At 40.5% G+C, this 22,173-nt stretch overlaps 1 protein-coding gene across 13 annotated transcripts in view; it reads left to right on the top strand.

The window, feature by feature from the left end:
* Positions 1 to 14,575: 14,575 nt before the first annotated feature.
* LOC137293924 (metastasis-associated protein MTA3-like) overlaps positions 14,576 to 22,173 on the top strand; it is a 41,111-nt gene continuing 33,513 nt past the window's right edge. For 9 of the 13 annotated variants that reach the window (XM_067824778.1, XM_067824780.1, XM_067824776.1 and 6 more), the window contains exons 1-3: positions 14,576 to 14,787; positions 15,274 to 15,341; positions 15,507 to 15,600. In XM_067824778.1, coding sequence (XP_067680879.1) covers positions 14,760 to 14,787; positions 15,274 to 15,341; positions 15,507 to 15,600 — 190 coding nt within the window. In that variant the 5' untranslated portion in view covers positions 14,576 to 14,759. The remainder of the gene's footprint in view (positions 14,788 to 15,273; positions 15,342 to 15,506; positions 15,601 to 22,173) is intronic. The other 4 variants (XM_067824782.1, XM_067824777.1, XM_067824775.1 and 1 more) reach the window with 1 other exon arrangement.

The raw sequence follows: 22,173 nt of genomic DNA, 5'->3' as shown, positions 1-22,173 counted from the left end.
GCGATTTAAGTTGTGCTCTTATGTTTGAAACATCGTCATGCTTGTGTCTTTTGAAGTGTTTCCAAGTTTCTGCATTGCACAAGTATTTGGATACTGTTAGCAAAACTTGTGTATGTTGTGTCCCTTTTGTTTTGTCATCTGTATAAATAGGGACACTTTTATATTATTCATTCACACTAAACATTGACTGTTACTGGATCTCTCACTCCTTGGAAAATAACAGGGTTGATGAGAAAATGTTTAAGTGGTGAAAATAATTAAACACAATTAAATACACGTGCAATCCTTCGTGATAGAAAGTCACTGACAAACATAATACGAACAGACAATAGAAATCATGTTTTCAAGCATCAGGCATGTTCATGCTCAATTACATCTCCAAATATTCTACCCAGTAGCCACTAGGCAACTGTTATAGACTAGATTTTACAAAATATTTCTTACTGTTTAAAGGTGCTCTGAACTGAGGTCCAATTTGTAACTTTGAAAAGATTGTCATAAGTTGAATGATGAAACTCCGTGAAAACTCTGCACAATATTTGCACATGCTTTTCAGAAATTTGATGATTGATCTTCATGCAGTGCATCTGCGTAAGGTCTGCATTTGGTTCCCCCAAGTTAGTGGCAACAGTCACCAGATTTTCAGCGTGTTCACTTGTGGGTGTGGACAACCCTGGTTCATTTCTCTAGTGTACAAGGTTGTGTGCATCTGATCTGTCAGGTAATGACAACTCAATGATTACCCATGAAAGGGGGCATTTCTCATAATCCAAGCCTCTGTTTTGTTTTGTCTGGTCCAGGCTGGACTATTTATATGTCAGTTTGTAGTTTGATTCAACCTTCAGCCCGGAATCGAGTGCCGACGGCAGTGTTCGATTCCAGGAACAATGGTGTACACTTAGTTATGTTATGAATCTGAAAACATGTTTTTCATATAATTAAGAGTCAGTTGTTGAATATTTAATAAGGGTATTTAAGACACAACAGGACTTAACAACTGGATGTGGACTGCAGACCTAAAATGCCTGTTATGGGCGTTGATTCAAGATCCGCGGGTGTGGTACCCGCACATAAAACGTAGAGAAACCCGGGGGTCATACCCAAGATCAGGGCCAAGATTTTTAAAGCTCCCTTAGCTCTAAGATAGTCGTAAGTCCCATACATTATCATTGACTTCCGACTGTCTAAGCGCTAAAAGCGCTTCGAAAATCTAGTCTCAGGAATTAATGTGGTATGTGCCGAGAATATGTGCCGCTCCTGTTTCAGATTATCAATTTTAAACTTTCTATCCCGCATAAAACGTTTGTTACTGTTCTTAATGCCCCTTGGAAACTGAATTTAGTGCATGTATACATATTTCCACCTTCATGGCTCCTCACCAAGACAACCCATTCACAGTTTATCCTTCCACAAATCTGAAGCTTTAGCAGCACACTATCGGGGAGCCCCCAGCCACTTCTTAATCTCACCCTTCTCTGTTACATACTCACTGAAAATAGTATCGCAACATCCTCTATTTTCATATCAAATATGTCACCATTAAACACAGAAAATAACTTATTCAAACCTCAAGGTAACTTACTAGCTGATTAAACTGACCCTCAGAGAATGATCAGATGGCAAATCTAAGCGAAAATCGAGTTCAAGGGAGTCTTTCATACAGAGAAACAACCATGGCAAAAAAATTCTTCAAGATTATGGAATACCGTCCCCGAATATTCACATGAGTATGGGTAACCGAGCACAATGTCCATCTGAATTCGACGTTCCAATCAGTACATCAAGAATGTGTTAAGGAAGATCTGTGGCGTATTCAGCTACACATAACGTAGCCAATATGTGCTATAGGACTGACTCCTGGCGGGCCAGTGCATGAAAAACCACCAACGGTACATGGACCAGTGCAATGCCCACGAAGGTGACACCGAACCCAAGATCTCAGGATCATGGTATGGAGCATTCTAGAGAGTCCAACCTCGGCACAATCGTTCTATGCACTTCTCCTCTGGTCCTTTGCAGCCTATTCAAATGCAGTGGGGTATTAAGGCATGGACACCAAGGAGACGCTCCTACTGAGATGACAGTATGTCTTGATTTCCAACACCAACACCGAGATCAGCTCATTTGGATCATTGACCTCCCTCATCACTGTATCACCCACCAAGGACTACTCTGGCCAGAATCCTTGGAGGGTCCATCTACTGACTCCGACATCGGCTTAGAGCCACTACGAGCTGGACCAATTACAGTTACAATGCATAGCGAACATTCTGGGTTTTTAGCACTTGAAGATTCCTTAGGAATCTAAAGGTATGTTCAGACAAATCATGAACATGAGGGAAATGTCGACCTTCTGTCACCGAATGTCAAGTGAGATGGATCTCCATCTGATATGATGGGCCTGGATATACATTTGTTCCAGCCATAGTGGACACAAGGCACCATACCAAACTACCCTGGTTGCCTTTTGTGTACGTATGTTTTTCACACTCTGAAATTATTAACTCTCTTTTGCTGATGTGTAACCAGCTCGAACACGCTCGTAGCCCACGGAGTATATTGCTGGGGTAGTGCACTCCCTGACTTAGTATACCTATGTTTTCACATTTTGAAATTATTAACTCATTGTTGCTAACTTGAAGATGCTTGTAATGCCTGGAATTTGCTACAGGAGTCGTGCACTCCCTCACTCTGTGTACCTATAGTTCCATACTTTGAAAATTTGTTACCCTCTTGCCAATGTGTAACCAGTATGTATGTCTATCTGAAATGAATAAAAACGACCTTTAAAATATACCGTGCCGATCCCGGATTTTAGGGCATGGGACCTGGACACTGTACCTAGTTCAATGGGTGATATGTGGCCAGATCCGCGAGAGTTTGCTCACCCTTCCCTCTCGGGAGATGAACTGAAGGATGCAGTTTAGTTTTACGCCGCTTTTATCAATATTTCAGCTTTATGAGGAAGGGTGACTTCACACACTGAATCCATGTTGAGAATCGAACCCGAACCTTCGGCGTGACGAGCGAACGCTTTAACCACTTGGCTACCTCCACCGCTCTCGCTCTCGAGAGAACAAACCATCAACAAGCTCCGGCTATTTCATCGGTAGTCAAGCAATCTTTGGCCATCACATGCATCAAAGAAACTCACAATGTCTTTAGAATTTTTATGTGAACTACTCACTACTATACACTAACGAAAGACCTATTGAACTACTCACCTCGCTTCTTCAGTATGACTCAGGTTTCAGCAAGGTAACATTAACACTAGCTTATCACAAGAATGGACCCTTCGAATGAACAGCGGTGTTAGTTTTGTCCTTGTTTGGAAGTATCAATGCTCTTCGCGAACTGCGTTTAGCTCTTATAACTACGCAAGTCTAGGGTATGTGTGAAAGTGTACAAGAATAAGGCTCATTGCAGAATGATATATAACGAGCATATATATAGTTTCAAATTTGCCCCGATCAAAGGAAACTCCGTTTATAAACGTCCAAGTCCGGATGGAAATTTCCTACAACATGTTTGTGTTTCCGACTTGCTTCCTCGCGGTCTCATTTTTCGCTTAAAGCCACATCTTGTAGTAGTTCCGTTGTGTGAAGGCATTTGTGAATCATATAATCCAGTGGTGGACACTTCTAGAGAATCGACCTACCGATACTGTGACAAGCGATTATCCATGTCACCACTGATGGCTAGCTTTGTTGAGCTCCTGTATTGTTTTGCAGGTTGTTTTGCAGGTAAGAGAGTCATGTACACAAATGAAACAGAGAGGGCCTTTGCAAGGATGCTAAACGAGAGTAGCCAGCTGATAAAGAGAAGGCACCCGCGTATACAGTAAACAGTAGAAATACAGAGCTAAACTTCATATATAGGTATAAGAATTTATAAAGTCTATAGGTTGGAAAAAGGGTGCAACTGCTTAAAATTATTTGAAACCTTTGGATTATGGACGGAAATTCTGACATGTCTGGCGTTATAGTTTACGTCATGACCCAAACAGTCAGCTCTGAAACGGACGTTTGGAAACCACACTTTAACAATCACGAGGAAAGTTTTGCATCAAATATGCAAAGTCTCTTTAAAGAATCAAAGACATTTCTTCTTAAGAACGTATGCCAGATCTTGGAACATGTCTGTAGAAGCCGGACCGTGACCCAAGCTTTTCTGGAGACATCTCAAGCACGTGCAACTGGATTCAAGTTCGAGCAGTTTGCTGGTTAGTCCCTATATTGGCCTTTTTAGAGTGAGTGAGTGAGTTTAGTTTTACACCGCACTCGGCAATATTCCAGCTATATGGCGGCGGTCTGTAAATAATGGAGTCTGGACCAGACAATTCAGTGACCAACATGAGCATCGATCTGCGCAATTGGGAACCGATGACATGTGTCAACCAAGTCAGCGAGCCTGACCACCCGATCCCGTTAGTCGCCTCTCACGACAAGCATGGGTTGCTGAAGGCCTATTCTACCGCGGGACCTCGAAATTTTTGTGTCGAAACTGCATGAACCCTCAAGAAATTCGTAGGAAACGCCACCCTCTAAACTAAAGTGTTTTGCTTCTGACCAGTATAAAAATACATGGACCTTGCACCATCAGAACGCGTCAGTGCGTCCTGAAAATATACCAAGCACTAATTTACTACAAGCATATTTAGATAATGTCCAATGTACTTAATTAAAATTGGATGTTTGACTCCCACTGGATATCTCTCTGCATGCAAATTCGGTTGATATGTTACAGTCAGACTGTGTAATCTGTCATTTCGTGAAATGTGTTTTGTGAAAGGGGTGCAGCTGTGAAAGCGTTAGCTCCTCACTTAGAAATCTGGTTGAATTCCCCGCGAGGGTCCCATGAAGCCCGTTTGCTGTGATATTGCCAGAAAGCATGCTAAAATCGGCGTAAAACAATACTCACTCATTTACGTCTACAAATATGAAAGAAAAGCAGTTGCTTCCATCACACAAGATTACTATGGTAACTACATAGTATAAATGTCTCATGTAAGTCAATGATCTTTAACATATTATGTCGTTGTTCCCTACACTGACATTTACTGTTTTGTTTAATCTTTATAGACAGTGAAACTGGTTGTGTTATGAGACCAATAAACTTGGCCAATAAAAGTGTAATGTTCATTCCAATCATTACATAAGTTTATTACGTCGCCAAATGTCAAAATTCTCCATGTAACAAGATTCCAAGCACCATTACTGTTATATCCTCACTATGTGATGCTATTTCATCACCTTTTGTTTGCAAGGCACAACATTATGTGATATATTATGTTCTTGTCTCGTAAAATGACAAAAAAATATTAGTTTGTGTATATTAGATGTTAAATTTCAAACTTGGGCCATCTATAAGGCTAATGGAGAATATGCTACCACAGTACAATTAATATATATTACGTATAATTCATTAGTAATATTACACAAATTCAACACGTACACATGCACGTATTTCAATAATTTCGTATTTGTAAATCTTATCCACCAAAATCCTGTACACGTATTTATCTTTAATGAAATAATCATTGAGTGGACGGGTGCAGTTTAATTGACGCACATGTATTTGCAACCATATAAGGCTATTTTAATTTTAGTCTATATTGTGTGTATTAAGGATGGTCTTTTTCATAAATTAATGTTCAAACTCCACTGTATTGTAGATAAATGAGCCATTTGAATGGCAGTAAGTTCTTTTTACTCACAATACTCATTTTCACACAATAAGTGATTTATTTTGCATGAAGGATGGCTACAAAACGGGAGGTTGAAATTGAAATATGTATTGTTGTTGCGGTTATTTCGCGATATGGAATTGAGTGTGGGTGTTTTGTTTCATTTGGGGATTGTTGTTCTTTTAATAGTTTCATTTTTTTCAATTACCTTTAGAGGAAAGAGCAGTTGTTTGTTGAACACCATCCTTCAGTACTCGAAAAGGTTTATAGTAAGTTGCTCGCTTACGATCAGGCATAAGACAGGAAGCTAAGGGAATCATAGTATTGCCAGTAAATGAGTGAATCACGTATAACTGATGCAAAGGTCTTGGACACGAATAGACTGTTCCATCCATGAAGAGGGCATCAGCCTGCTGCAACGCTGAGAGCGCTTCCTCCGCAGAAGACACCATCAACTTGTCACTGTCTCCGTCTTCAACAACCGGAAAGCAGCATCAACAGGCACTAGGTGGAGCTCTTCATTGTTGACTCCTTGGCTCTTTTTCCTCAATGTACCCATGAGTCTAACTGTGGCTGGGTTGTCGGGGCCGTGACTGTACTCTCCACTAACTGTTCTGATGAAATCTCCAGTTGTTGACAAGTTGCTCCAACGTCTTGGAACAACACACATCAAGTAGTCAGCCACATTACCAGACCTGTTCAGTATGTACATTGCACGGAGCACCTGTCGGCCTCCTCTACGATGCAACAAACTCTGCCCTCTGAGCACCAGCCATGGCTAACACAAAATGTCTGTGACTGGGTCTTAAATACTTGTTGATAAATGTGGCAAATAAAATATTATCTTCTATCCATATATTTGAAAAGCTCAGTAGAAAAACCGGTGTATGATAAATGTCTGTACTTTATAAGTACAGCAAGCACAGTGTTATTGGTGACCGTTCCATCAAAGCGGTTTAAATCCTTATTATTTTTGTCCAGGGTTTAGATTGTCAATGCCTACAATATGCCCAATGTATATAAATGTGTGTAATTCATTTCATTTTCTCTCGGGGGTTAGTTTGGGAATGTGTACAACATGCTCACCATTTTGTCATGTCTCAGTACAGTAGCATTAGGTAAAAGAATATGATTGGGTCATCATCATTAAAGACCCAAATCTCCTTTTTCAACTTAATAATAAGCACTCTTTACTTATAACAAGTTGATTTGGTTTGGGGGGCTTGTTTTTCGTCAACTGGGTTTTTGTTCAACGTAGCGTGTTATCCAAATTCATATCAAAGATTACTAAAACCGGCGTAAAACCATGCTCACTCACTCACTGCATAGAACCTGCGTTTGAAACCTTTCGTGAAAACTCACTAGATGCGTCAAACAGAACTCATTCCTCCCTGTAAACTTACTCTATTTGGTACGTCAGGATAAAATGTGAAGCATCTGTCAGATTCCTTTCAGGCTCATTCAAATATTGTTTTAGTCTGGTTCACTTTCAGTATATATCACAACTGGGCATCACCTTCCTATATATATATAAATATATAGTGGTACCATAAGACATCGTGAAGGCTTGTTCGGTTTGACTGAGTTCGAATCCAAAGTAACCTTAAGCTCCATTTGTTTGGGCTACTTCTCACATTTACAATGGAAACGCCAGGAAATGACTGAAATAATGTTCAAAGCTCCGTTTAACCCACCCCCACTCCCACCCCCCACCCCCACCCCACCCCACACACACACACACAGAGAGAGAGAGAGAGAGAGAGAGACAGACAGACAGACATCACTAGGCTTACATCTCACTGTTGTTATTTCTTGTTTGCCATCACACACTGCAGTCTTTCAACACGGTGAATATCCTTCTCTGTGGTCGAGATATATATGATGATATACTCGTCCGTCCAATCAACAAGCACACTGACCACCCGATGCATGAAGTCAACTCTTACGATAAACATCAGTTGCTGGGGACATTTGTTCTCAAACTGAATCACCATGTGTAACCAGGAACCTGTCACAGATCTGGCGCCAAATCACCATGTGCCACTAGGAATCTGTCAGATGTGGCGCCGAATCTCCATGTGTCACCAGGAATGGGTCACAGATCTGGCGCCGAATCCCCATGTGCAACCAGGAACCTGTCACAGATCTGGCACCGAATCTATATGTGTGGCCAGGAACCTGTCACAGATCTGGCGTCGAATCTCCATGTGTAACCAGGAACCTGTCACAGATCTGGCGTCGAATCTCCATGTGTCGCCAGGAATGTGTCTCAGATCTGGCGCCGAATCTCCATGTGTCACCTGGAATGGGTCACAGATCTGGCGCCGAAACTCCTTGTGTAACCAGGAACCTGTCACAGATCTGGCGTCGAATCTCCTTGTGTCACCAGGAATCTGCCTCAGATCTGGCGCCGAATCTTCATGTGTAACCAAGAAGCTAGCGACTGGGAATGAATCTGTTCGGGACTTGTGTATAGTGAAATCGGTACATGTCAGAACATCAGTAATACACTCTTCAAAACTACCGAACTACAACTACCAAAGGTGATTTTGAGAATATTGCACTCATGTAAAACAATACAAATGTGCTATTTCTTTCCAAAACAGTATCTTTGCGTGATTGTAAACCACTTAGTGCCACAAACTCGACTTCATCCCCTGTTTTAGAAGCGTTTGATGAAATATTCGGCAAATCGTCGCCAAAGTATGAAAAGCCAAATGCGGGTGCAAGTAAGCACAAACGTATAGAAAGGCAAATGTTGTGTTAAATTTGGCCTTAAGTTTGGTCTGGAAAAGGGAAATCATTAAGCCATGACTGAGTGCCGCCAAATGAAACATCGCTTTGGAGTTACCATTCTCTTCCCACAGAGGTTACTTGTCATATCTTCCTACGAACCTCTGTTTTAATACTGCCATATTTCGGGGTTCTCATAAAATACACTAGCGGCAAGAAACACTGGCAGCAGATTTATCTCCCTTTTTTCTTTCCAATCAGAACACGTGTTACATCGACCTAGATTCAACTTGACAAATGCAAGCAATGTGGAGAAACAAATATGACATGACTGAGTTCTGTCTAGAAGAAACATTTTAGTATCGCGCTCGGGAAGAGGTTCTAGTCTTCACGATGCATCCGGAAATTACCGAGATCTTGCGAACGATCACTTTTGAAACAAGGTCGCTGATTGCACTACTAAATCTGATTGCCTCCAATCACAAGTCTTGAATACTCGCACCATGAAAGGGTCGTATTAGAACAGAGGTTACGCAGGAAGATATGACGAGTAACCACTGTGGTAAGAGAATGGGGAGTTGCAGTCTGTAGTTGAACCACATTTCAGCGTTCATCAGAACACCATAGATCTCGTCTCTCTTTTGGGGTCGTTTCCTGCAGACCAGTTCAGTTCAAAATCGTCCGAGAAGTGGCCGCCCAAGAGTTACCATGAGCCCAAGCCCACGATCGCTACATCCGGGTTGTTCATTTGCTTCGTCGTCTTGCTACATCCATGGAGACTGCACAAAGCATTCCTTGTTTAAGAAGAATTTCCGACCAAACTGTCAGGATTGGATTGCGTGGAGTGGGGATTCAACCAAGAAGGTCAGTTGCTGCCCCTGTTTCGAGCGACTTCCATCGGAGGTATGGTGCCGTAAAATCTGGAACAGGAACCTTAGAAACTGCATGAAGGCGTGTCTGGTTCAGTGATGAGTCACGATTTCTTCTTCACCGGCAAGAGAAATGAACGTTTTGCCCCTAATTGCATTCGACAAGTCGACAGATTCGGTGGACAGTTTCATTGTGTGAGGTGAGATATCTACCTCACAAAGATATGATTTTGTGGTGGCTCAGTCGGTACAACAAAGTCCTTGCGCCTCGCAACCGACAGAGGGAGTTGTTCAAGCAGGACAACGCTAGTTTACACACAGCATGCGTCATGGTCTGCTACCTTGTCAGTTCGAACATGAATGTCTAAACCCTACGGAACACCTTTTGGGGTGAACTCAATCGGCGTGTGCATCAACGTCAAAACACGATTCAGACACTTTCACAACTGGTCATCACCTTACATGAAGAGTGGGGACGAATTTCGCAATAGCGACTTCGTCGACGTATCTGCCCTGTGCCGAGATTGCTGCCAATGGTGTCCATATTAAGTACTGAGGAGTTGTTTGTTTTGGGTTTTTTGTTTTTTTCTTTTGAAGATTGGACAATCAAGGATAATACGGACCACCCGATCCATTCGACTCTTACCATAAACACATGTTGCTGGGGAAAATTATTCTTAATCATGGGTCACAGTAATAACCGTAATAGTTAAAAGGACTGAGGACTATGTCGCGATGGGCACTGTGTAAGACTATATATGCTTTTATCGATATTCCAGCAATATTAGGGCAGGGGTATTGTGACCTTAACACAGTGCACTCATGTATAGAGTCGTACCCGATAGTTCAACGTTACGAAGGCACGGTTTAACCACTGGGTTACCCCCAACGCCTCATGGACTGGCGTAGAATACATATTCTTCAGATCTCACTCATTACGTTTCGTTTCATGTTTCATTCTGTTTGCTCGCTTGATAAGGGTTTACAACATTTTCTGCTACTGGCAAACAAGGATAACTTGAGCACCGACCTGACAATTGACCCGTATTAAGATCATTGGCAGCGAGGGGCCCCAGATTGTCGATTGATTGAGTGTTACACCGACCACCTGAGTCTTTTGAGCAAGGTGTCTTGCAGCAGCGCGCGGAATCAATTTCCTAGTCATGTACTGCAGGTGCAATTGCCTCCATCTGCTCTACCTTTTATAGACGATGTGGATTTCCTCATTGTCGTGCACTGCCTACTTCTCGCAAACGCGTTCTCTGCGCCGATCCAACTTTTTCTTGTTTGTCAGTAGTAGGTCATATCCATGGTGCCTCTTCCATATTTCTGGTGAGCAAACCAGCGAAGAATAAAGAGTTACGTCCCTTTGATATACTGGCGTTTTCTCCATAAACGTGGACTACAGCTTGAATTGTGTACATTAAAGGTTGATTAGTCCTCTCTACCAGTACGTTCGTAGTATTGATAATTGACAATTTAGAGTACATAGCCGAGAAATGCATCTCCCCTTTACAAATCCTGCAGCATACCTTGGTACCTCGGGGATATCTGTAACCCAATAAAGTGCAAGTTATGTTGAGTGTCCGTGTGCTTAATACCAAGGTCATGAAGCGATGGCACAGTCGGAGTGTGAAGTATCCGGATCCGCCTTAAACAGAACGGTTTACAATCTGCACGTTTGTGTTCGCCACTGTGATGTTACGAAGCGTTTGTCAGTGGTGGTACGTGAGTGAGTGAGTTTAGCTTTACGCCGCACTCAGCAATATTCCAGCTATATGGCGGCGGTCTGTAAATAATCGAGTCTGGACCAGACAATCCATTGATCAACAACATGAGCATCGATCTGCGCAATTGGGAACCGATGACGTGTCGACACGAGAAACGGATCCCTTTGTACAATGCGGGAGTATGATTATACGACGTTTCAGCAATATTGACATAAATTAACGCAGAGAGACATCTGAAAGGGGCTTCAAACATTCTACGCATAGTGGGGTATCGAACCACGACTTTCGGAGAGACAAGCGAACACTTTACCTTTTATGCTACTCCATATGGGAGGTAACTATGCAGCAGCACTGGCTTCACCTGACAAGAACGAAAGAAGCACATATGTCATCATCTGTCTTCACGAAAGGACTGCGACAAGCTTCTCCTATAGCACACACATGTTACTGAAACGAATTTAAGCTATCAGTTTCTAGCTTGAAATAGTAATAATGGCATATTCGTTTCACCAAAACAGACTACAAGGGTTGAAGTTTTGTAATGGAATCTACCATGTTTACAATGACCGCACGTTAGTAGGTATTCTTTGTCTTACGATATATAACACCTTGTTCTGGTTTAGGATTGCTTGTGAAACGAAGTCTTGAGTCCGCGAATGAATGAGTGAGTGAGTAAGTGAGTGAGTGAGTGAGTTAATACTTAACATCACAACGGCAGTGTTACAGCCATATCGTGACGAGAATACGTGACTTTTAAAAAGAATATGTGTGTGTGTACATACGTGCGTGGTTGCGTGCGTGTGTGTGTGTATTATTAAACCTGTCGTCAAAGGACAGTAAAACAACTTGACTATCACACTTCGAATTAAAACTAGCATGTGAAGTTACAACAAATATCACTATTTGGACAGAACATAATATAATAACGAGCTATTGATCGCCAATAACTGAAGGTAGATCACCATACTTGGGGCCAAGAGGACTTGAAGTGCCTTTGCGCATGGATCCCGGCTGGACGAAGTCTTGGGGTACGTAAAAGTTTGCGATCTGCCATCTATTTCATGAAACAGTCACACCACTACGGCTATCATAAGGATAAGGGTACATAAAACAACATCTTGCACACAGCAATAAGGTGTAACAAGGTCTACATCCTACCCCTGCTGATATGAGTGTTATCAAGTTACAAAAAGAGAAGAGAGTATACATAATACCCCTCACTCACACCAAATAATATATGGTAATACAACATGTCTCTGTATATCTGGTATCTTATACAGCAATACAGTTTACTTGCGTAATCTATTTAAATTGCCATATATATTACAGTTGTAGATAATCACGAGGGTTTACAACATTTTCTGCTACTGGCAAACAAGGATAAGTTGAGCACCTGTGCGTTAGGTTGTACGTACACAAATATCATAGAGCATGTACTTATAAGAGCTTACATGTGTTTTTGAACATGGTCTAAGTGGTACCTCGGACATATGTCAATATGCATTGAAAAGAAGTGTATACTGAGGTATTCCCAATATATGTCTATACTACACTGAGCTTACTGACTGGCGATTGTAACCTTCTTCGTCCCACTGAAATGCACGGGTAACGTAAATATGGCACAGGAAATGCAGTATACAATGCCTTGTATATTCATACGTACTTTGTATGTCGGAAATATTTCGGTTGATATCGGAATATAGTAAACTATTTAACAAATTACCTTCCCCCAAAAGTTCCAAATCAAAAGTAAACAAAAATAAAACAAACAGGTATTCCACATCCATCCATCTATCCATTAATGCATACCTACACATACATCCATACATATATATGTACACACTCACACACACACACACCCATCCGTACGTGCTTATCTACTCAGGGACATACATACATACATACATACATACATACATACATACATACATACATACATACATACATACATACATACATACATACATACATACATACATATAGCTAGTACCCTTTGAGTTAACAATCGACAGGTTTTCCTCTATGAATCACCTTGATATCCGTCCGTGCGGTAGTTGTGTTTTGTCTTACATATACATATGATCATACGAACACTACGGCACTACACCATCTGAATACATAGCCTTGATCGAGATGTATACCTACACAGAATAGTTAACACAATGAACGAACTTTCTCTCACAGATCTCTTGTTACTTGACTTCTTTACTTCTGTACAGCAACTGCCACGTTTTGTCAGATATTTCTCTCATTTAAACATAAAATTGATATATCCGATAATCAGAGAACGCCACAAAGTGTTAATGAACAGATATACATGTGATAGTAACAGCGAATAACTGAAACCAACAATATAAACCAAAAGTGTCTTCAGAATTCAGCCCAGTTTAGAAAATAGGATTTTTTTCACCGCAGTTAATGATAAGAAGTACAGCTAGTTTGAGTTAATTTGAGTGAAATATAGTGATTTTCTCATTGTATTACCAATACATTCTAGAAGACGGGACAAATATTATTCCACGGTGCACTTGGAGTACTCAGCAGTATCGGTCCACGAAGCTAATGAATTGTAGGGATATCCTCTTACATAACCACGCCGAACCAAAAGTAACAATGAAGCTCCCATAAACAGCAGAAGCTTAAAACGGCAGAGCTTAAGTCCACGATAACAGCTGGAATAGAAATAACATCTTTGATATATAAACCACCGTTAATTCGGAATTCTTACATTGTGTAAACTGCAAAGCAAGCCCGGCCATTCTCCTCAAGATATCTAAATATAGATCCCATCACATTTTTTTGATATTTTGAAAGTTGAAATTACAAATAGATTTGATATTCGTGATAGATGGACGATATAGTAAGATAACGACCAGGTGAATGCAAGATAGTTGTTACTATTTGAAGCTGACCCCCGAGACCCGTGCGTGGTTGATCTCTCACTCTCAGGATGCACAACATAGGTCCGGGTTAACTACTGTCACGCACACTGGAACTATATTCTTGCGCATGTAGACAGGTGTCCTTTTCCCTGACGTCACATAGTTGCTAAGTTACTGAGTTTTTCCACCCTTCTTCGCCGGCGTATGAGTACTATGATCCCGGGGTAACTACTTTTAGATCACTGATCATTTGTTTGACCAGTGCTGCCATGGTCGATGAAATTTGATTGTTTGAGTGACCATTAAAGGCCAAATAAGACCAAATTGGGGTCCAGGAAGGTTGTAACAAGAACAAAGAAACCCAAAACGACGCTTTCCTTCGCAAATAAATACGTTGTTCTGAATAAACGCCATATACATTTATATGATTAATTTACCATTTTTGAACATGGAATATAAGTATTTTTACATATTTTGCCTACAAAATCAAAGTAAAGGTGAAAATGGCAAAAATGCGTTTTTCTCGAATATGTGACCATTTCTGTCCCCTACATGTTTCTAGACTTATTGTGGGTGTCAAGTGGTGAAGTTTGACACCCTGCATGCCTAGGTTCTGTGATGGACGTACCTCAAGTGTATTTTAGAGTGAAAACCGAGTGTTGCCGAAGGACGAATGACGTCACGTGTGAAAAGAGGAGGAAGACAGTAGGCAGTCCGAGAAATGGCGACTCCATGATCTGTCGCTTCAGGGGGGTAATGAAGTGGACCTTCGTGATATTATACCCCATGTATTCGCATGATTGTGCTTTATAGGACGAAAAAGGATACTATCTTTAAATTACCACCATACACATGAAAAATGGCGGCAAATATGTACAGAGTTGGAGGTACGTATAATTTCGGAATATGGAAAGAGCATGGACGGACCCACTCGTCCCGCGGCATGATACCTCTACACCTTTGTCGTGACACAACATAGTAATCATGCATAATGTAACTTCCGATCGATACCATGGATATTCTGACTATAAGTTTGATTTCATAAATGTACATTTTGAGCTTTTAGGTTGTTTCGGAGTTTTTAATTCACGTGAGTACAGTGCATGCGTATGCATGCGAGGTGTGATTCGGTTCAACTTCACTGAGAATCTCCGTTCAACACTTTTTGTCTTACATTCCGCTAATGAAATGTAATTTCTATATAGAAAATGTGGATAAAATTAATCTGTCCCGATTTTTGATGTCTGATTTGCTTTCTGTTGATCACATTTGAACCTCAATTACCCCAAGGGACTATTTTTCGTCAGTGGCTTGTACATACAAACCGGTATATTGACGAGCACACACAAAGACCTTTTTTGTTTCCTTTGCAGATTATGTATATTTTGAAACATCGTCCACATCCCCGTTCCAAATAAGACGAATCGAGGAACTCAACAAGGTAAGAGGATTGTACTTTTGTGTCAATTGAAGCGATCGTGTGTTGAAAATGTTGTAAATCTGTTAAAATTCCGGTGATTGCGGCGGGTGATTTGGGTTATTGTTATTCAATGCTTATCCAATGGCTGACTTTGACTAAGAGTGTCTGTCAACATCTTCCTTGCAGACTCCAAATGGAAATGTGGAAGCCAAAGTCATGTGTTTTTATCGGAGGAGGGATATATCCAGTTCACTCATCGTTTTGGCGGACAAGCATCAAAGTAAGTGGAAATGGGGTTTGTTTATTGATAGGCCGGTGATACGATTAGCCCGATACACAGCCGGATGGGGCACGCGATGCATGTCGGCTCAAGTAGTGCGCTCGCGACCTACTTTGAACTCAGTAATGCTTGGACTTGAGTAAAACCATTGTTTAACAACGTAGACATCTCATATCATTTCAAAAACACAGGTCCACGTGGGTCCGATCCAAGTGTTGAAAATAGTCCGGCTTTGCGAGCAGATATTTGATTGGAGGACCTAGGCTTCATTCATAGGTTTACTGTTGTCCTAACTTTTGCAATGTTTTACGGTGAATTATGCCGTTTTAATGATGATGTTCACACATATGACAGCAAATGAATATTATTGATGCATGAGCATTAAATTACGATATGTTCCAGGGAAAGAGACTAATTTTTATGGTACATTTACAAGTCATCTGTATGATATACACAGGTTATTTTTTGTCAACAAAAAATCAGGTCTCCTCCATTTCTAAGAAGTAATTTATATTCCTAATTCTGCTAAAGTCAACCTTTCACAATAAAGTTACATGTCATGATCTATTTTTAATTTAATAGATAACCATTGATCAGTCAAGGGGCAACTGAACATCTCCAAAACTGTTTGCTCACTTTTCAAGTTTTTCAAGATACAACATATCAGATCAAAATTCAAAGCAAACGGGTATATACAGTGAAGACCCAATTAATCTGAAAATGTTGCATTCAAGGAAATTACTGTTGGAATCGTCCACATCTCATAAATCCTTCAATAAAACTAGCGGTGAAGATGTATATTCTATGGTGGATCATATAGTCATTGATATAACATTGCTGCATGCGAGTCGTTTTTTTTCCAGAAATGTTTCTTAATGTAATATTTTCAGGATCACTGTACTTTTCTGTACTCATCAAAATGATTTAATCAGTTTTGACGGAGCACATTGATCTGATAAATGTGATAATATTGTCAGTGTCAGTCTCATCTTTATATTTTTTTTGTATTCTCATAAATACACTGTATATTTTTTATTTTGTATTTTCATAAATACACTGATTGCAAAAGAATCGATGTCATTTAAGTACGGTTGCTATGCTGTATATTGGAAATCTCTTCAGAATTTCTGCTTTTTTGGGCACAGTAACTTTAGGCATGTTGGTTGCAGTCAACAGTATGGGTACCAGTTCCAAGTGGTTGAACTTTCTGTTTGGTGTTTCAAACATCTATCATATTAGTGCTCCATGATGAATAACGATCTGTGGGTGTGTCAGTGGTGATATATTCATCTCGCTTTGACACAGGTCAAGGGTAGTAATGTAATGGAGTGATTAAAGTGTTGTCTCGTCACACCAAAGACCTGGAATTCATTCCCGACATACAATAGTCTGAAGCCCTTATCTCGTATTAGAGGTATCTAGAAAATGTACAGGTTATATTAATTAAAGATTAAAAATATACCATCTGTTCCTTCATTTCTTCTCAAAGAATCCAATGTAACAACGGTTTCCCCACAACTTATGGTATTAGTAAGAGGTGCCTGAGTGGATCAAGTGTTCAGACATAATGACTTGGTTGTCATGGTATCCTTTCCATGTGGATCATTGCTCAGAACAATCAAGAGATTAGTGTTTCAGATCAGCTCCGTCTTAAGGTCACTGAATGTCACCCAGAAAGTCCTTTTGATATCAGTAAATGGTGAAGATATGAAATAAGCACTCTTAGATTGATTTATCCAAACCAGATTATTAACACGTTGTAACATTTGGGGTGTTTTGTTAAAATAAAAAAAATCAGGATCATTGCTTTATGATATGTAGATTTACGACATATGGTCAAGTCTCTGAATAGTGGAGGATCAATTTGGGTTAGGATTCAAGGGTATAAGTTATCCCAATAGTATACTTGTCACAGAAGGATTCAAGGGTATAAGTTATCCCAATAGTATACTTGTCACAGAAGGAGACAGGGTTGATTGTATTTCATAGAATCCTTACACTATAAGTTATCACATCGTGTCGAGGGAAATACAGGGTTTTATCAGTCCCGAGTGAGGTTGTACAATACAAGGCAATACAACCTTACGAGGGACTGATAAAAAAAACCCCTATTTCCCGAGACACGATGTGATAACGCATTTATCTAACTGAATGTTTTCACTAAATCAAAACAAAACCACACGCATCGAATCGACTTGCTGCCATGTTGACACCAGCTGATCGTTTGACCTCAGTGCACCGCACGTTACTAAAGGCTTGTCGATGCACGCTTTTCTCACTTCTCGCGTCGTCACCGAGGTGTAGCGGGAGGATATGACTTTCGCAACGGGAGTATAAAAGTCGTATACTCCCGCTGGCGGATCGTGATGGATGTACACAGTATTTTATCAGAGTCACGTGGACCAATCAAAACTCGACATTCTTACATGAGGCTAGATAATATGCAATGTGCTCTTATGGATGATAGGTCAAACTTGATAACTTACAAGCAGCCTTAGTATAAATGGAATATAGCTGTGTAAGGCATTGAACTATAAATAGATAATGATGGTGCTTATTGTTTTAGTATAATTGAATGTTGAAAGACCCTCTGTATACTGCTTAATAGATGGGGTACTATAGTGATGTGTTATTGTTATTATATAAGCTTGACATGTGACTCTGGACCAGACAAACCACTCTGCTGAGATGGTTGCATAGTCTGGGTTAATAGCAACGCTGCAATTTTGTTCATGCAGTTAGCATCAAAGTAAGCAATATTCAAACTGTAAGACAGCAACATACTCCAGTGATTGACATTGAGGTTCATTCTCTGCATTTGTGATATGGTACATATATCAAGCAGTTCAGTCAACCTTACTGCCTGATTCTTTCAGTTTCTTAGTCACCAACTAAAACAGGCAGGTGTTGGTGAAGATCAGTTCTATCCCGAATCTTCATGGGTAACAATGCTGACACAATATTTCTCAAACTGCAGTGTAAAATATTGCCAAACTTAGAAGTTTGACCTTTCTCTACAGGTTGTCTGCACATCCTGTCCTCAAAATTTGTGTTGAAGGGAAGGACAACTGTTCGGTTAGTGGTGTTGAGAGTTTGTAGACTGATTCCCAGCAATCTTAACTAATAATGACCGACGACATGACCCCAGCAACTAGGTTCGTGAGGTCCATGTTGTGGTTTCACTGCCATCAATGTACACTTTACTATCCTAAAAACATGCGCAAAAATGTTTTGCTCACATGTCTGTGCCAAATTGATAAAGATGGCAGTTCCATTTCACCTTTGTTAAATATGGCCCACATTTCTGCTATAAACAGCAAACAACATATTCTGACACACTCGTATAAAAGATTCTAGATATTGCAGAGTACTGGAATAATTTGTGAATAGTTCAGTGAGGGAAACTTGAGTCTCTACCACTTTATTCAGATTCATGGCTGTATGGGTATAACAAAGACCTTAGCTGCTCCTATGTAGTGTCAAAAAGCATTGCAAGCATATTCTACAGGATTTCCCCAAAGTATTAACTATACATGTGTGCAACAGGTTTGTCAGCGGTGTTCTTAGTGAGTTTGGTTGTTACACTGCACTCAGCTATATTCCAGCTATGTGGCAGTGGTCTGTAACTATCCATGTCTGGGCCAGAAAATCCAGTGATCAACAGCATGAGCATCGATCTGCACAATTGGGAACAGATGACATGTGTCATCCAAGTCAGTGCATCTGTCTGATCCCGTTAGTCACCTCTTACGACAAGCATAGTTTCCTCCCCCCGTTCCCAAGACACCAACCATCAAAAGGGTCCTGATCCCCCGTCATGCTCGCCTAACTCACACCCTAGGGCTCGAGAATTGCTTAGGGCAGGGCATGACTGCTTTCATTTGATTCAGGATTGGCATCTCTGTTGGTATGTTCTGCTGATCATTAGATTTCCAGTTATTTTATTTCAAATTGTCAAATTCAACAATTCAAACAATTCTGTAACACATAATTAAGATGTTCCTGTTCCTATCCCTGCAATTCTGATCCCAAGACGTGTTAAACGAGTCACAAGTCTGACCACCCGATCCCATTTGGCATCACATTTGTCTTCCCAGTTTAAAGCCAATATATCATGGTTTAACAGAAATACTGTTCAAAGCGACATTCTCACCATTACTTATTACAAGCTCCTATGAAGGGTCAGTGAACTTTTTCTCGGAAGTTATGCTACAATGAATATAAATCGAGACAGCTCCCCATGTTTTGACTCGTAATTGTAAATGGGGCAGTGGGGTAGCCTAGTGGTTAAGCATTTGCTTGTCAGGTCAAGAATCAAGGTTTGGTATCCCACATGGGTCCCCACTTTGTGATATTGCTGGAATATTGCTAAAACAGCATGAAACTAAACTCTGACGCGTAATTGCAAAACATGAATTTTGTTCTGTTCCTTGTTACTCCATGTTAAGTCCTGAACTCATATCCCAGCTGTTACAGTGTCTTGTGTTGCACTATTCATCACTGTACAAATCAAGGAAGAAGCAATATTTTTCTGGCTAACAAAGCAGCTTATGTTTCATGTTTCCGTCTCAAGTTGTCATCTCAATCTATTCCATTCTGTCAGTGTAGTAGGGATGCTGATGTTGATATCATCTTCCAGTGTAGTTAGGGCATTGATGCTGATACTACCTCTCCTCTCCTGTGATGGTGATATCCTGTCTCCAGTGTAAGGCCACTGATGTGATATCACTTCTGTTGAGAAAGGACTCTGATGCTGCTATCACCTCTTCATTGTACCAGGGACATTGATGCTGATATCACCTCTCTCATGTAGAGGAGACAATAATGCTAATATCTCCTCTTAAGTGTTGTAGGGTCATTGGTGCTGAAAACACCTCTCCCATGTAGAGGGGACAATGATGCTGATATCACCTCTCAAGTGTAGTAGGGACAGTGATGCTGATATCTCGTCTGTGTAGAAGGGACACTGATGCTGATATCACTGACTAGTATAGTAGAGCCACAACAGTTTGTTCATCTAGATCTGAGCTGCTCTACATATGTATGCCTCTGGAGGTCAAAAAGCACAAACAGCAGGTCAGGTTAACTTTATTAATTATGGGAGCAGAGAGTGCATGCATACGTCGGTAACATTAAAACATCCTCAGTTTCTTTTTGAAAGAAAGTTAGTATGTTGCTGATGATTCCTGGACACTGAGTTGTCAAATCGCAACATTGTCTCACTCTTAGCTGTTGTGACAAGGTGCCCCCTTCACAATAATAGACCCAACCAGTTGTGACAAAGTCACGCAATGCAAAAGTATTCACTTGATCAGGTCAGGCTGAACGCTCTATATCAGCTCTGATGTAGAATAGACATCGGACCTCATCAGAATACATAATTTGTCATCAGAAGTAAATGAACTGAAAGTATTCCTGACAAGCAGCAGCTTAGCAAGCCACAGATTATTCTGTCAAGTGCAAGGATTGTAAGCTGTTTAGTACATAGGTCACCATGGACATAATATTGGTCTACATGAAATATACATCAAGTTGTTGCTTTCTGTAGTCTGCAATGGTGTAGTTAGAACTTTTATATCATGTAATACTTCATGACCTGTGGCTGCCTAGTGGTTTTATTGTCTTCTTAAGACTCATTGGTACATCCATAGGTTTGGTATGCTTCAGATTCGTGGCATAATGATGTTGGAAAAAATGGTTAAGATTTTTGGGGTAATGTCAAGGTTTAATATGTTGGAGTCTCAATGTAATATCTCATGCTATGAACCACTACATTTGTTATCAGAGATTTGTATATTTCTTATGTTAACAACCTTGTTATTTGTGTGACTGGATATATACAAAACTATCTCATGCAAACTAAACTTTGGTTAATTTCATATATTCACATACATCTGTAGAAGTTTGTTTATGTTTGAAGGGTAGAATTCGCCCTCAGCAACCCATGCTTGCCATAAAAGGCGACTGTGCTTGTCACCAGAGGCGACTAACAGGATCGGGGGGTCAGGCTCATATATATGGGGCTACCATATAGCTGGAATATTGCTGAGTGCGGCATAAAATTAAACTCACTCATTCTTTTGTATCCACCACTCTGACAGCACTGACTTTATGCTAGACTGGATATTAAATATTAACTAGCTGATTGTTTTTAGGGGTCTGTGGGGTAGCCTAGTGCCAAAGAACTAGGTTTGATTCTCCACATAGGTATAATGTGTGAAACCCATTTCTGGTGTCTCCCTGCCCTGATATTGCAGGAATATTACTAAAAGCGGCATAAGGCCCAACTCACTCACTCACTCACTCACTCAAGCTGAAGGCCTGGGTTTGATTCACTATATGGGTACTGTGTGAAGCTCATTTCTGGTGTCCCTTGCTATGATATTGATGGAATATTGCTAAAAGGGGAGTAAAACCATATTCAAACAGTATTGTTTGTTGACAAATCCTGGAAGACTGAGTAGATGATTATGTTGATGATGATGTCTCTCATTTGTTCAGATAAAACTCTTTTTCAAAGGCTCTGATGTAGATGGATGATTGTAGGGGTTCAAAAGTCCAATCGCTCGACAA

This window comes from Haliotis asinina, chromosome 8, assembly GCF_037392515.1.
Source record: "Haliotis asinina isolate JCU_RB_2024 chromosome 8, JCU_Hal_asi_v2, whole genome shotgun sequence".
NCBI classification, from domain to species: domain Eukaryota; kingdom Metazoa; phylum Mollusca; class Gastropoda; order Lepetellida; family Haliotidae; genus Haliotis; species Haliotis asinina.
The sequence above is the reverse complement of the archived record's forward strand: the minus strand, read 5'-3'. Positions and strand labels throughout refer to the sequence as shown.